The 12,919-nt window shown below is 48.2% G+C and overlaps 1 protein-coding gene across 1 annotated transcript in view; it reads right to left on the bottom strand.

Annotated features, from left to right (window-relative positions):
• Positions 1-12,919, bottom strand: part of LOC147115320 (immunoglobulin lambda-1 light chain-like) — a 50,359-nt gene that overhangs the window by 2,252 nt on the left and 35,188 nt on the right. The window contains exons 3-5 of the mRNA XM_085993758.1: positions 8,358-8,410; positions 2,279-2,599; positions 697-777 (exon numbers count right to left, since the gene is read on the bottom strand). Of these exons, the coding sequence (XP_085849884.1) occupies positions 697-777; positions 2,279-2,599; positions 8,358-8,410 (455 nt within the window). The remainder of the gene's footprint in view (positions 1-696; positions 778-2,278; positions 2,600-8,357; positions 8,411-12,919) is intronic.

Genomic DNA, 12,919 nt, shown 5'->3' with positions numbered 1-12,919 from the left:
ATTATCCTTTTGTTATTTATGTGCCTATAGAATATTTTACTATTTCTTTTTATATTCTTTGATAATTTAATTTTGTAGTTTCTCTTTGCCTTCCTAATTGTTTTTGACTTCTTTCCTAATCTCTTCGTATTCCCTTTTGTTAAAATGTTACTGTTATTTCTTTATTCATCCACTGGCTCGTTTATTCTTGCTTTTGAGTGGAATATATTGGACTCTGTTGATCACTGTTGTAAATGTTTCCCGCAGCCGTTCTATTTCTTTATCAGTAAATTCTTTCAATTTATTTTCTCTAGTTCCATTCTCATCCCCTTAAAATCAGTTTTATTTTGCAATTTATTACTTTGATCACTTTATTTCTTTTTACAACTGAATGTCTCGCGAAGCCACTTCATGAGGTAATGGAAGTCAACCAGTTAGAGTGGGCTGGAGTCGCGTATGGGCCAGAGCGGGTAAGGGCAGCGGGGGCCTTTCCCTGAAGGACATTGCTGGACCGGTTGAGGTTTTATTTTTTTTAAATGCGGCACTTTTCCAGGTCATTTGGCCGGTGCCGACCCACAGATTTAGCAGATTACTGAGTTCGGTTTCACGGTTTGAGGGGATTGGAGGGTTAGTTCCTCCAGGGCCAGAACCACTGTTCTCGGCTGGGGACCGAGTTGTGCACCCGAAGCATATTTTGTTCTTATTGCGGGGAATTACCTTCTTCCTCCGTGCTCTCGGGTGTCTCCGACTCGATGGGCGGACAGGTGGGAGCTGGAGAATCATTGGTTTTGTCGATAGCTGAAGCAGAACAAAGAGAGACAGGAACATAAATTAGAAACAATCCGAAAATTCAGCAATGTGGTGGCTCGTGAGAGCGAGTAAGAAGACAAACCAAACTGTTGGAAAACGCAAAATAACAACAGAAAATGCTGGAAAAACTCAGCAGGTCAGGCAACATCCGTGGAGAGAAATTTGAGTTGACGTTTCGGGTCGAAACCCTTCTTCAAAACTGGAACGAAAAGAAACTGGATCGGAGGCAGGGCTGCGATCGGACAAAAGAATAAAAGAAACAAAAGAAGTAAAAGGGATTAGAAGCTAGACGAGATGGTAATAGGCTGAGATTAGGTGTAAAGTGTACTGTCCCGACAGTTAAATACTAGTTAAATGTGCGGCAGCTTGGAATCTCAGACAGGGGAAGCCGAGCTCCACATGGCTCGGCGCAGTCTTGTTAATTCACTTGGTGTTTTAAAGTGTGTTAAAATAATAATTTTCTGCAGTTGAGCCCTTGGCGGTAACATGTTCCCGCTGCCCTCAGTGAACGCTTCAGTTCCGAGTCCCTGAGCCTGGACACGGCTCTACCCCTTCAGTACAATCTACACTGGGGGCCACTATCAATGCTTTGGTGAGGGTGTTAAAATAAATGCCACGTGCCCGGGTTGGCCATTCGCATTTTTAAACGTTCCGTGCACAAATTCCATTCACCCAGAGAAACGCAGGGACCCGTTTCCTCTTCAGAGAGAGGAAGGAACTGGCGGATACTTATAGTTTACAACTGGCTCCCACCTTTCGGCGTTGCATGGGTTTACGCCGTTTGACCCCGGGATTGCAACGGACCTTCCGCCGAAGTTACGCGGACGATCGGGGAGAACCCCCGCGGGAATTCAAAAGTTTAAGATTTTCTGCTCTGGTGAAAGTTGCTCGAGTTTACACAATGCATTACCGATAGTTATTAATCTCAAGTGTGCGAGCAATTTCTCAGGTCACCCCGCCGATTTATAATATTGGGCACAGGTCAGACACAAGTCACATTTACAACATAAAACACGGAGATTCGTGGATGTCACAAATTGTCCGAAATATGTTGTTGTTACCACAAAGCCCGTTACATTTATATTAACCGGCTTCGGATACAGAGCGTGTCCTCAGTTCTGTAACAGAAACTGATAAAGAACCGTTCCGGCTGTCAGCAATTGATTTCTGTCAGGGACACCGAGTTAGGAAGCGGACTGAGAAAGCGGATCTAATGGACAGGAGCAGGAAGACTTTAATCCCTTCTGTAACACAGGTATAGACTGAGTGCTGCTTTCAACAAAAAAAATGACTGTTTTAACAGAGAAAAGTGAAAATATTACAAGGGTCGAAGTCTAAAATGAGACACTTGCAGGAGAGCTGATTAATAAAATGGGATTTATACAAAATTAGGTTTTCCTGAATCCTTGTGTAATAGTTACTGGGGTTTTTTTTTGATCGAATATATTTTAGTCTAAGATGAGACAATGTGAGTCAGTGAGGACTGTACCGGTTTTGGAGTTCTTATCAATCGTTGCTTTCTCTGTGTCAGACTCGTGCTCCGCTCCACAGGAGAAGCTCTCGGTCCCCCAGTTTATCTTGGAGATTTCTAGACGGCTGATCACCGAGTAAGTCCCGTCCTCCTGTTTCTCCACCGAGCCTGTGAACACTTTCTCGGCGTCTGCAGGCTTTCCCGAGATTTCCCAGTTAACCCTGATAACTTCGGGGAAGAATCCAGTCAGGAGACAGACTAGCAGGGCTTTGCTCCGCGTGTCCAGTTCCACAGCATTCGGGGGGAAAAGGCGAATATTTGGTCCCTTAGGCGGTGTTTCTGATTGCAAAAAAAACAAGAAATATCTGTAAATCTATCCGGTTAGGACAGATATAAATCCTAATATCTGCATTTACAATGTACGATTGCCTACAGATTTGATAATAGCCTCAAATAAATGGCCCCTCAATCTCTGTGTTTACTTACAGATCGAGACGTGTATTTGGCGTTTTACTCGAATCTCTGATGCTTTCGTTGTCAAAGTTTAGAGTAAACAGGAGCGAGGAGAAGGGAGAGGAGAGGGAAGAGGGGAAGAGAGGGTGGGAGAGGGGAGGAGAGGATGGGAGAGGGGAGGGGTGAAGAGGGGAGAGGAGAGGAGTGCAGAGGAGAGGAGGGGAGAGTGGAGGAGAGGAGGGGAGAGGAGAGAAGGGGAGAGAGGAGAAGAGGTGAGGAGTGGATGGGAGAGGGCAGGGGAGGAGAGAGGAGAGGAGAGCAGTACAGAGGAGAGGAGGGGAGAGTGGAGGAGAGGGTGGGAGAGGGGAGGGGAGAAGAGGGGAGAGGAGAGGAGGGGCGAGGAGAGAAGGGAGGAGAGGAGAAGATGTGAGGAGAGGATGGGAGAGGGGAGGGGAGGAGAGGAGAGGGGAGAGGAGAGGAGGGGAGAGGAGAGAGGAGAGGAGAGGAGGGGATAGGAGAGGAGAAGAGGTGAGGAGAGGATGGGAGAGGGGAGGGGAGGAGAGGGGAGAGGAGGGGAGAGGAGAGAGGAGAGGAGGGGATAGGAGAGGAGAAGAGGTGAGGAGAGGATGGGAGAGGGAAGGGGAGAGGAGAGAAGGGAGGAGAGAAGATGTGAGGAGTGGATGGGAGAGGGGAGGGGGGAGAGGAGGGGGAGAGGAGAGGAGGGGAGGGGAGAGGAGAGAGGAGAGGAGGGGATAGGAGAGGAGAAGAGGTGAGGAGAGGATGGGAGAGGGAAGGTTAGGAGAGAGGAGAAGAGATGAGTGCAGTGGAGAGGAGGGGAGAGTGGAGGAGAGGAGAGGAGGGGAGAGTGGAGGAGAGGAGAGGAGGGGAGAGTGGAGGAGAGGAGAGGAGGGGCGAGTGGAGGAGAGGAGAGGAGGGGAGAGTGGAGGAGAGGAGAGGAGGGGAGAGTGGAGGAGAGGAGAGGAGGGGAGAGTGGAGGAGAGGAGAGGAGGGGAGAGTGGAGGAGAGGAGGGGAGAGTGGAGGAGAGGAGGGGAGAGTGGAGGAGAGGAGAGGAGGGGAGAGTGGAGGAGAGGAGAGGAGGGGAGAGGGGAGAAGGGAGGAGAGGAGAAGAAGTGAGGAGAGGATGGGAGAGGGAAGGGGAGAGGAGAGAAGGGAGGAGAGAAGATGTGAGGAGTGGATGGGAGAGGGGAGGGGAGAGGGGACCGTTTGGCCCTTAATGTGATTAGATTAAATGGAGCTGAGCTCAAACCACAGGTCTATCCATTTACAAATTAACAACTTCTGAGGGGCTTCAGTTATGTTGAGAGACTGGCGAAACTGGGATTGTTCTCCTTGGAGCAGAGACAGTTAGGAGGAGATTTAAGAGAGGTGTTCAAAATCATGAATGGCTTTGATAGAGTAAATAGGGAGAAATTGTTTCCACAGTAAACAATGGGGAGGATAGTAACAGACTTCAGGGAGACATAGACAGACTGATGAAATAGGCAGACACTTGGCAGATGAAGTTTAACACAGAGAAGTGTGCAGTGATGCATTTTGGTAGGAGGAATGAGGAGAGGCATTCCCATGGAATAAAAGGGACAGTGGCAGCATGGATAAGGAATTGACTAAGTGACAGGAAACAGAGAGTAGTGATGAATGGTTGGTTTTAGGACTGGAGGAAGGTACACAGTGGTGTTCCCCAGGGGTCGGTTCTAGGACCACTGCATTTTCTTGATATATATTAATGACTTGGACGTGGGTGTACAGGGCACAATTTCAAAATTTGCAGACGACACAAATCTTGGAAATATAGTGAACAGTGAGGAGGATCGTGATAGACTTCAAGAGGACATAGACAGGCTGGTGAAGTGGGCGGACATGTGGCTGATGAAATTTAATGCAGAAAAGTGTAAAGTGATACATTTTGGTAGGAAGAACAAGGAGAGGCAATATAAACTAAAGGGTACAATCCTAAAGGGGGTGCAGGAACAGAGAGACCTGGGGGTATATGTGCACAAATTGTTGAAGGTGGCAGGGCAGGTTGAAAAAGCGGTTTAAAAAGCATACAGGATACTGGGCTTCATAAATAGAGGCATAGAGTACAAAAGCAAGAAAGTTATGATGAACCTTTATAAAACACTGGTTCAGCCTCAACGGGAGTATTGTGTCCAATTCTGGGCACCACACTTTAGGAAGGATGTGAAGGCCTTAGAGAGGGTGCAGAAAAGATTTATGAGGATGATTCCAGGGATGAGGGACTTCAGTTACATGGGTAGACTAGAGAAGCTGGGGTTGTTCTCCTTAGAGCAGAGAAGGTTGAGAGGAGATTTGATAGAGGTGTTCAAAATCATGAGGGGTCTAGACAGAGTAGATAGAGAGAACCTGTTCCCATTGGCGGAAGGGTCGAGAACCAGAGGACACAGAGAGAGGGGGAGTGGGACAGGATGAAGTGCTCTTGCAGAAAGCCAGCGCGGGCTCTATGGGTTGTGCTGTAACCATTCTATGATTCTGTGATTCGAGGCAATATAAACTAAATGGTACAATTTTAAATTCTGAAGGGTTTTGATAGAGTAAATAATCAGAAGCTGTTCCCAGTGGCTCAAGGGCCGGTAACCAGAGGACACAGATTTAAGGTAATTGGCAAAAGCTCCTGAGGGGAGATGAAGAAAAACAAAATTACACAACAAGTTGTTGTGAAGCAGATTCAATAGTAACTTTCAAAAGGGAATTGGATAAATACTTGAAGGAGAAACATTGCAGGGCTATGGGGAAAGTGGGGGGGGGGAGTGTGACTAATTGGGGAGCTCTTTCAAAGAGCCGGCACAGGCACGATGGGCCGAATGGCCTCCTTCTTATGATTCTACACGGTAAAGGTGTCGCTCCAGTTCTCTTACAATGTTGCTACCCTGGGATATTCTTTCTAAAACACGTGTGATAAATACAAAGTCGCCAGTTGTTGTTTGTTAGGCTTGGGGGGGGGGGGGGGGGGTTCAGTAACCAGCAGAAATGTTAATGACAGCAGTAAACTGTCACCGAATGAACATCAGTAACTGCAAGAGCCTCCCTTCGAAATAATCTAATTGAAACTGAACATGAAACTAGATCTCGGCATTCTGTTATTTCAATCGCTCTGCAATGAACGTCCCACAGTCCCCACAGGTCGCCGAAGCTCCGAGCCCGCGGGTCGCCGCATGTCGCCTCTCTGGGGCGGCCCGAGCAGCCGGACAAGACCGGCAGCCGGAGAGACCCGCGGGCTCCGCATATAAGAACATAAGAACATAAGAAATAGGAGCAGGAGTAGGCCAATCGGCCCCTCGAGCCTGCTCCGCCATTCAATAAGATCATGGCTGATCTGATCCTAACCGCCAATCCACTATCACAGAACCATCTCCTGAATCTAACAGAATTAGACACACGAAATAGGAACAAGATCAGGCTACACAGCCCCTGGGCCCGTTCCGCTACCCACAGGGCCATGACCGATCCGAACCTAGACTCATGTCCAAATTCCTGCCCGCTCCCCGTAACCCTTAATTCCCTTTATTTCTAGGAAACTGTCTATTTCTGTTTTAAATTTATGTAATGATGTAGCTTCTACAGCTTTTTGGGGCAGCATATTCCATGGACCTACCACCCTCTGAGTAAAGTAGTTCCTCTTCATCTCAGTTTTGAAAGAGCAGCCCCTTATTCTAAGACTATGCCCCCTAGTTCTAGTTTCACCCATCATCGGGAACATCCTCCCCGCATCCACCCGATCCAACCCCTTCACAATCTTATAGGAGGCTACCAGTTTTTTCACACCAGCTGCTATCTCGATGTTTTACAGAAAGTGACTATTGAGTAGTCCCTAAACTACCGATTTAGACACATTCTGAACCGCTCGGGACCGTAGCTCTTGCACTCAATGCTGTACCAGAATATCTAAAGCTCTCGATATTTTCAGTTGAGATAACGAGGATTTGTAAGGGATTTAACATCACTAATTCACGGCCTGCTCATTTACTCCTGTAAAACGGACTGCTGACTGTAAGTCTTGTCCCAGGGCCGACAATCTCTGTGTGTGGAAGTACAGATTTCCTTATTAATCTTCATGTTACGGTTACATTTCCTGGTTTCTGTACTTACCATTCCCAATGAGCTACAGCAACTGATCCCCCACCAGGGTTATGCTAAGTGCTGCTTTTGATGTTACACAGAACTCCTCTCCCGTGTGTTGTTAAGTGGTGGATTTTAAGACTCACCGGCGACCACCAGCCTTTTCCCAGCGCCGAAAGGAGTCTGTGTTCCTCACTGTGCAAAACCCGCCGGCACAGGGCCGCTCGCAGACACTCGGCCCGCGATGGGCAATGATATCAGACTTACCCGTTACAATGAGTTTGGTCCCAGCGCCGAACTGCACAGCAGTATTAACCACGATGATACAGGCCTGTTCAATATCTCAATGGGAAGCAGCGGTGAGTAATACTGTCTCTCATAAACTATTATTGTCTCTAGAAACTATTGCTGTCTCTATAAACTATTGCTGGCTCTATAAACTATTGCTGGCTCTATAAACTATTACTGCCTCTATAAACTATTGCTGGCTCTATAAACTATTACTGTCTCTATGAACTATTGCTGGCTCTATAAACTATTACTGTCTCTATGAACTATTGCTGGCTCTATAAACTATTACTGTCTCTATGAACTATTGCTGGCTCTATAAACTATTACTGTCTCTATAAACTATTGCTGGCTCTATGAACTATTGCTGTCTCTATAAACTATTGCTGTCTCTATGAACTATTACTGTCTCTATAAACTATTACTGTCTCTATGAACTATTACTACACTACCTAACTGACTTTTGGGTGTTTTCCCCACAATAAATACTACAGATTTATTAGACTAACTGTAATAGTCTGAAAGTTTTGTAATAACGAGGTGAGTGCCAGAGGCACATTAGCTCGGTACATGTGTACACCCTGCGCGGGCTATCATCCCCCGACACGCGGCTTGCCCCTCACACATTAACCTCGCTGTTAACAACCCCGGGGACAATACATTGTGGCCACAATTCCACACGATACACATCTCCCAGTGTTACAGAATGATCACTGCTCGCGTCCCGTGTTATTGAAGCAGTGAGGTGCCCGGGGATCATCCACTCCCCGCCCGTTAGACAGCGGGAGTCAGTGACACCGCCAGACCATGAGCTCCGGAGGAGTCCTGCTGCCTTACAATGTGTTACAGTATCTCTCCTTAACTATTACCGCGCCATACAAAAAACTCCGACCCCGGAGCGTTCTATCAAGTAGAAAATAAACTCACTTGTAACTATCAGTTTAGTCCCGGTCCCGAAGACCTTTACACCCAACCACTGTGACACAGCACCGTACAAAAACCGCGCCACAACCCGTGTCCCGAGCCTGCTCTACTTACAGAAACACTTACCGTGAACAAGGAGTTTGGACACAGTGCCACCGTGCATTTCCTTTGTGTATACTCGGGGCAGACGCGGTGTTACAACCTCCTACAGTAACCCCCCGAACTCACCGTGAATATTGGACAGAATGCCCCAGGCACCCACCCGGTGAACTTTATTTAAATAGATCTCTCGGAGCCCGCGAGTTAAACACAGCGCCGCGCTCACACCAAACTTACTCGAAACAATAAGCCGAGTCCCAGAGCCGAATATTTTTTGCCAAGTACCAGTGGTGGCACTGTGTTACATCACTTTACAATAACCGGCCCGACACCAACAGCTCACTGTGACCCGAAACTATCCCGAGACAGCCAGTTTCGTCCCAGTGCCAAATTCTGCAGGGATTCGCAAAGCGTTACAGCCCTCACACTAACTAACTACCATCACTAGTAACCCGGTTACTCAGCACACTGTAACCTACACCGCTCCTCACACCAAAGCCTCACCTGTGACCACGAGTTTGGTTCCAGTGCCGAAGATTTTCCCAGATGCATAATTAGTATCACCGTGTTACACCGCCTAACAATAACCCATCACCCCTCTGCTTAATCACCAGATGGGTTTACAGCAGCTAGTCCGTTACACGGGTTACGTCAGTTACTGGGAAAGAGTTTAATTCCACTGCCCAAGATCTTCTCCATCTCACCTGATCTGGTTTCAGTGTTACAGTCAGCCCTGATTCATACAGACTCGGATTCACCCAGACCCGGGTCTGCCTGAACTCACTGTGACCCGGATCTGACCCAGACTCACTCAAATAACAGTTAAAACAACCAGCATAAGAATTCCACACCGATCTATTAAGGCGAAGGCATCCCTTGATTTCACCCCAGTGATCTCCCTGCAGTGTTGCCCGGTTCACACTTTCCATATCCAACGGTTGAGGGCTTGTGTCTCCCCAGTCTCACACTTACACCAACTCCAATATCACACTGAACGACCGACTGGTGCTTCACTCTTTGCCCACCACCCCATACAGTTAGGCATAGGATTAGGGTGAGGATGAGGGTGAGGGTTTGGGTGAGGGATAGGGTGAGAATGAGGGTGAGGGTTAGCAATAAGGTTAGGGTTTGGGTGAGGGTTAGCATTAGGGTTAAGGAGAGGGTGAAGGATTGGGTTCAGGTTCGGGTGAGGGATAGAGTTAGTGTTAGGGTTAAGGTGAGGGTAAGGGATAGGGTAAGGGTTAGCGTTAGGATTAGGGTTGGCATTCGGATTAGCTTTAAGGTTAAGGTGAGGGTTAAGGTTAGCGTTTAGGGTTGGGGTTAACGTCAGGGTTAAGGAGAGGGTGAAAGATAGGGTTAGGGTTCGGGTGAGGGATAGAGTTAGTGTTAGGGTTAAGGTGAGGGTTAGGGTTAAGGTGAGGGTTAGGGTTAGCGTTAGGATTAGCTTTAGGGTTAAGATTAAGGTTAAGGTGAGGGTTAGGGTTAGGGTTAGCGTTAGGGTTAGGGCGGAGTACATTTACCTGTCACAACCAGCCTGGTTCCAAAGCTGAAAACATATTCTTCCCCGCTGGTCACAGACCACAGCATTAAACCAGCTCTCAATAACTAGACTGTTTAGTTCAACCTCTTCTCATTCACCGCTTTAACCTCACGGATTCAGGTCTCCGCAGGGTCGCCAGAACACAGATGGAAATTCTCGAAGTGGTGTCTCATGTGCAGCAGTTATCTGGGTTCCTGGAGCTGATACTATCTGCGATTCATTCTAGGGCGCACTCCGATTCCAATCATAGAATCATACAACCTTACAGCACAGAAGGAGGTCATTTGGCCCATCACGCCTGTGTTGACTCTTTGAATGAGTGATCCATTTAAGCCCCTCTGATTGCAATGAACGAAGGATTACCACCATCGATCTGATGCCCATTTAATTTCCATAAAGGAGCCCGCAAGGTTCAGTGGCTTCATGTTTACTCTGTATTCACAGAAAGTTGCAGGAACCCGGCCTGCAACTGGTGGCAGTGCTGAACACGGGGTCCATTTTAATTTAATTTGCCCACCAGGAGACCTACGGGATCAGGTGTAATGCTGGTTTTAAAACCCGCCCGATTTTAGTCTCCAATAAAGTCAGAGGAGAGCAATATTGGGTGGATTTTAAACCGGCGGTCTACCCAATCCCATGGATTTCCTGCCCATTGAGTTAGGTTAAAATTATTCAATAGTTACAGGACTGAGCAATAACCCCACACACCCCTGTATGGAAATCCAGGGACTGGCCAACTATCACACTACAAGTTTTTTTTATGCATTTATGGGATGTGGGCGTCGCCGGTAAGGCCAGCATTTATTACCCATCCCCATCTGCCCTCAAGAAGATGGTGGTGAGCTGCCTTCTTGAGTAAGTGGCTTGCTGGGCCATTTCAGAGGGCAGTTAAGAGTCAACCACATTGCTGTAGATCTGGAATCACATATAGGCCAGACCAGGTAAGGACGGTAGATTTTCTTCCCTAAAGGACATTAGTGAACCAGATGGGTTTTTAGAACAATCCGGTAGTTTCATAGTCACCATTATTGATACTAGCTTTTTTTTTTCCAGATTTAGTTATTTAATTGAATTTAAATTCTTCAGCTGCTATGAGTGGGTTTTAAACTCATGTCTCCCTGATCATTAGTCCAGGCCTCTAGAGTACTAAGGCCAGTAACATAACCACTGTGCTACCGTGCCCAGTACTGTCTGCCAGTGACCACTGGAGCTGACCACCAGTGACCTCTGGAGCTGACCCACCAGTGACCTCTGGAGCTGACCCACCAGTGTATATGGGGTTCAGGGGGAAGTCACCCAATTTAAATCATGGTGTTGGGACCTGTTCCATTCCGGATCCAGTTCCTGTACCTGCCAGAGGGAGGGGCTGAAAAATGCAGCCGGTGTGCCTGTTTTGGGGCTCTAGCACCCCCGCCACGAAACTTCCCAGAATTATGCCCATTGAACACCTTTAATTTTTTTAATTCATTCATAGGTTGTGGGCGTCGCTGGCAAGGCCGGCATTTATTGCCCATTCCTAATTTCCCTTGAGAAGGTGGTGGTGAGCCGCCTCCTTGAATCACTGCAGTCCTTGTGGTGAAGGTACTCCCACAATGCTGTTAGGGAGGGAGTTCCAGGATTTTGACCCAGCGATGATGAAGGATTGGCGATATATTTCCAAGTCAGGGTGGTGTGTGACTTGGAGAGGAACTTGGAGGTGGTGGTGTTCCCATGCGCCTGCTGCCCTTGTCCTTCTAGGTTGTAGTGGTCGCGAGTTTGGGAGGTGCTGCCGAAGAAGCCTTGGCGAGTTGCTGCAATACATCTTGTACACACTGCAGCCACAGTACGCTGGTGGTGGAGGGAGTGAATGGTGGTGGATGGGGTGCCAATCAAGTGGGCTGCATTGTCCTGGATGGTGTTGAGCTTCTTGACTGTTGTTGGTACTACACTCATCCAGGCAATTGGAGAGTATTCCATCACACTCCTGACTTGTGCCTTATAAAAGGGCTAACACAGTTAAACCTTTTAAAAACCTTCAGGGACCCCCAGCACAGACCCAGTCCCAGACACCAGTCCCAGCCCCGACCGCCCAGCCCCAGACCTCTAGTCTCAGGCCAAGGCCCAGACCCCCAGGCCCAGTCCTAGACTCCCAGACCCCAGGCCCAGTCCTAGACCCACAGGCCCAGACCCCCACCCCCAGACCCCCACCCCCAGACCTCCAGGCCCAGTCCTAGACTCCCAGGCCCAGTCCCAGTCCTAGACTCACAAGCCCAGGCCCCCACCCCCAGACACCCATTCCCAGACCCCCAGGTGGATTCCACACCTGCCGGTTGTCAGGTTGAGGCACCTGTTTTCACTCGAGGTATCGACCTGTTGATGGCCAAGGAGCCCCGGTGGCCGGTAATGTTCCCCTTGTTATGCAGGTGTCTGTGCTCGGGCGGGTGGAAGCTCTGTCCCAGGCAGGGTACCCTGGAACCTGGTGGCGAAGGCCAGGCTCCAGTCTCATTTCTGGTCCTTTGGCGCATTCCTGTTGGAAGAGCTGCGGAGTTTGGGCCCCATCGAGTCTTTTTGTCTGATGGTATTACTGACACTAACCAACCCAGTAGGAAATTTCCCGTCAGCACCTGAATTTTCTCGGGTAAAATAGTAACTCAATGTCACGATAGTTGGACTTGGTGCTTGTGCTCTCGAGGAGCTTGGGTTGGGAAACTATGGGCCCATTAAGTTTAATGTGCAGAAAATCATAGACTGTGGGGCTGTAACTTGGTGACCTGGGCTGGCTACAAGCATCACTCCACACCAAGAGTGTCTGATTGCAGTATCAGCCCCACACCGAACTTGTTCAGGTGTTTGATAGGAATCCAGCCAGTCATATTAAAGAACAGACTTCCATTTTACACAGAACCTTTCACGACCTCAGGACATCCCAAAGCCAGTTAAGTGCTTTTTCAAGTGTAGTCACTGTTGTAATCTAGGAAACATAGCAGTCAATTTTCACACAGCAAGATCCCACAAACAGCAATGTGATAATGACCAGATAATCTGCTTCTTGTGATGTTGGTTGAGGGATAAATAATGGCCAAGGCACTGGGGAGAACTCCCCTGCTCTTCTTCGAAATAGTGCCATGGGATCTTTTACGTCCACCTGAGAGAGCAGACAGGGCATCGGTTTAACGTCTCATCTGAAAGATAGCACCTCCCACAGTGCAGCACTCCCTCAGCACTGCACTGGAGTGTCAGCCTAGATTTTGTTATGTGTTCAAATCCCTTGAACCCACAA

The sequence above is a fragment of the Somniosus microcephalus genome, chromosome 7 (assembly GCF_052327205.1).
Source record: "Somniosus microcephalus isolate GS21.2 chromosome 7, FLI_Smic_1.0, whole genome shotgun sequence".
Classification (NCBI taxonomy): domain Eukaryota; kingdom Metazoa; phylum Chordata; class Chondrichthyes; order Squaliformes; family Somniosidae; genus Somniosus; species Somniosus microcephalus.
The sequence above is the reverse complement of the archived record's forward strand: the minus strand, read 5'-3'. Positions and strand labels throughout refer to the sequence as shown.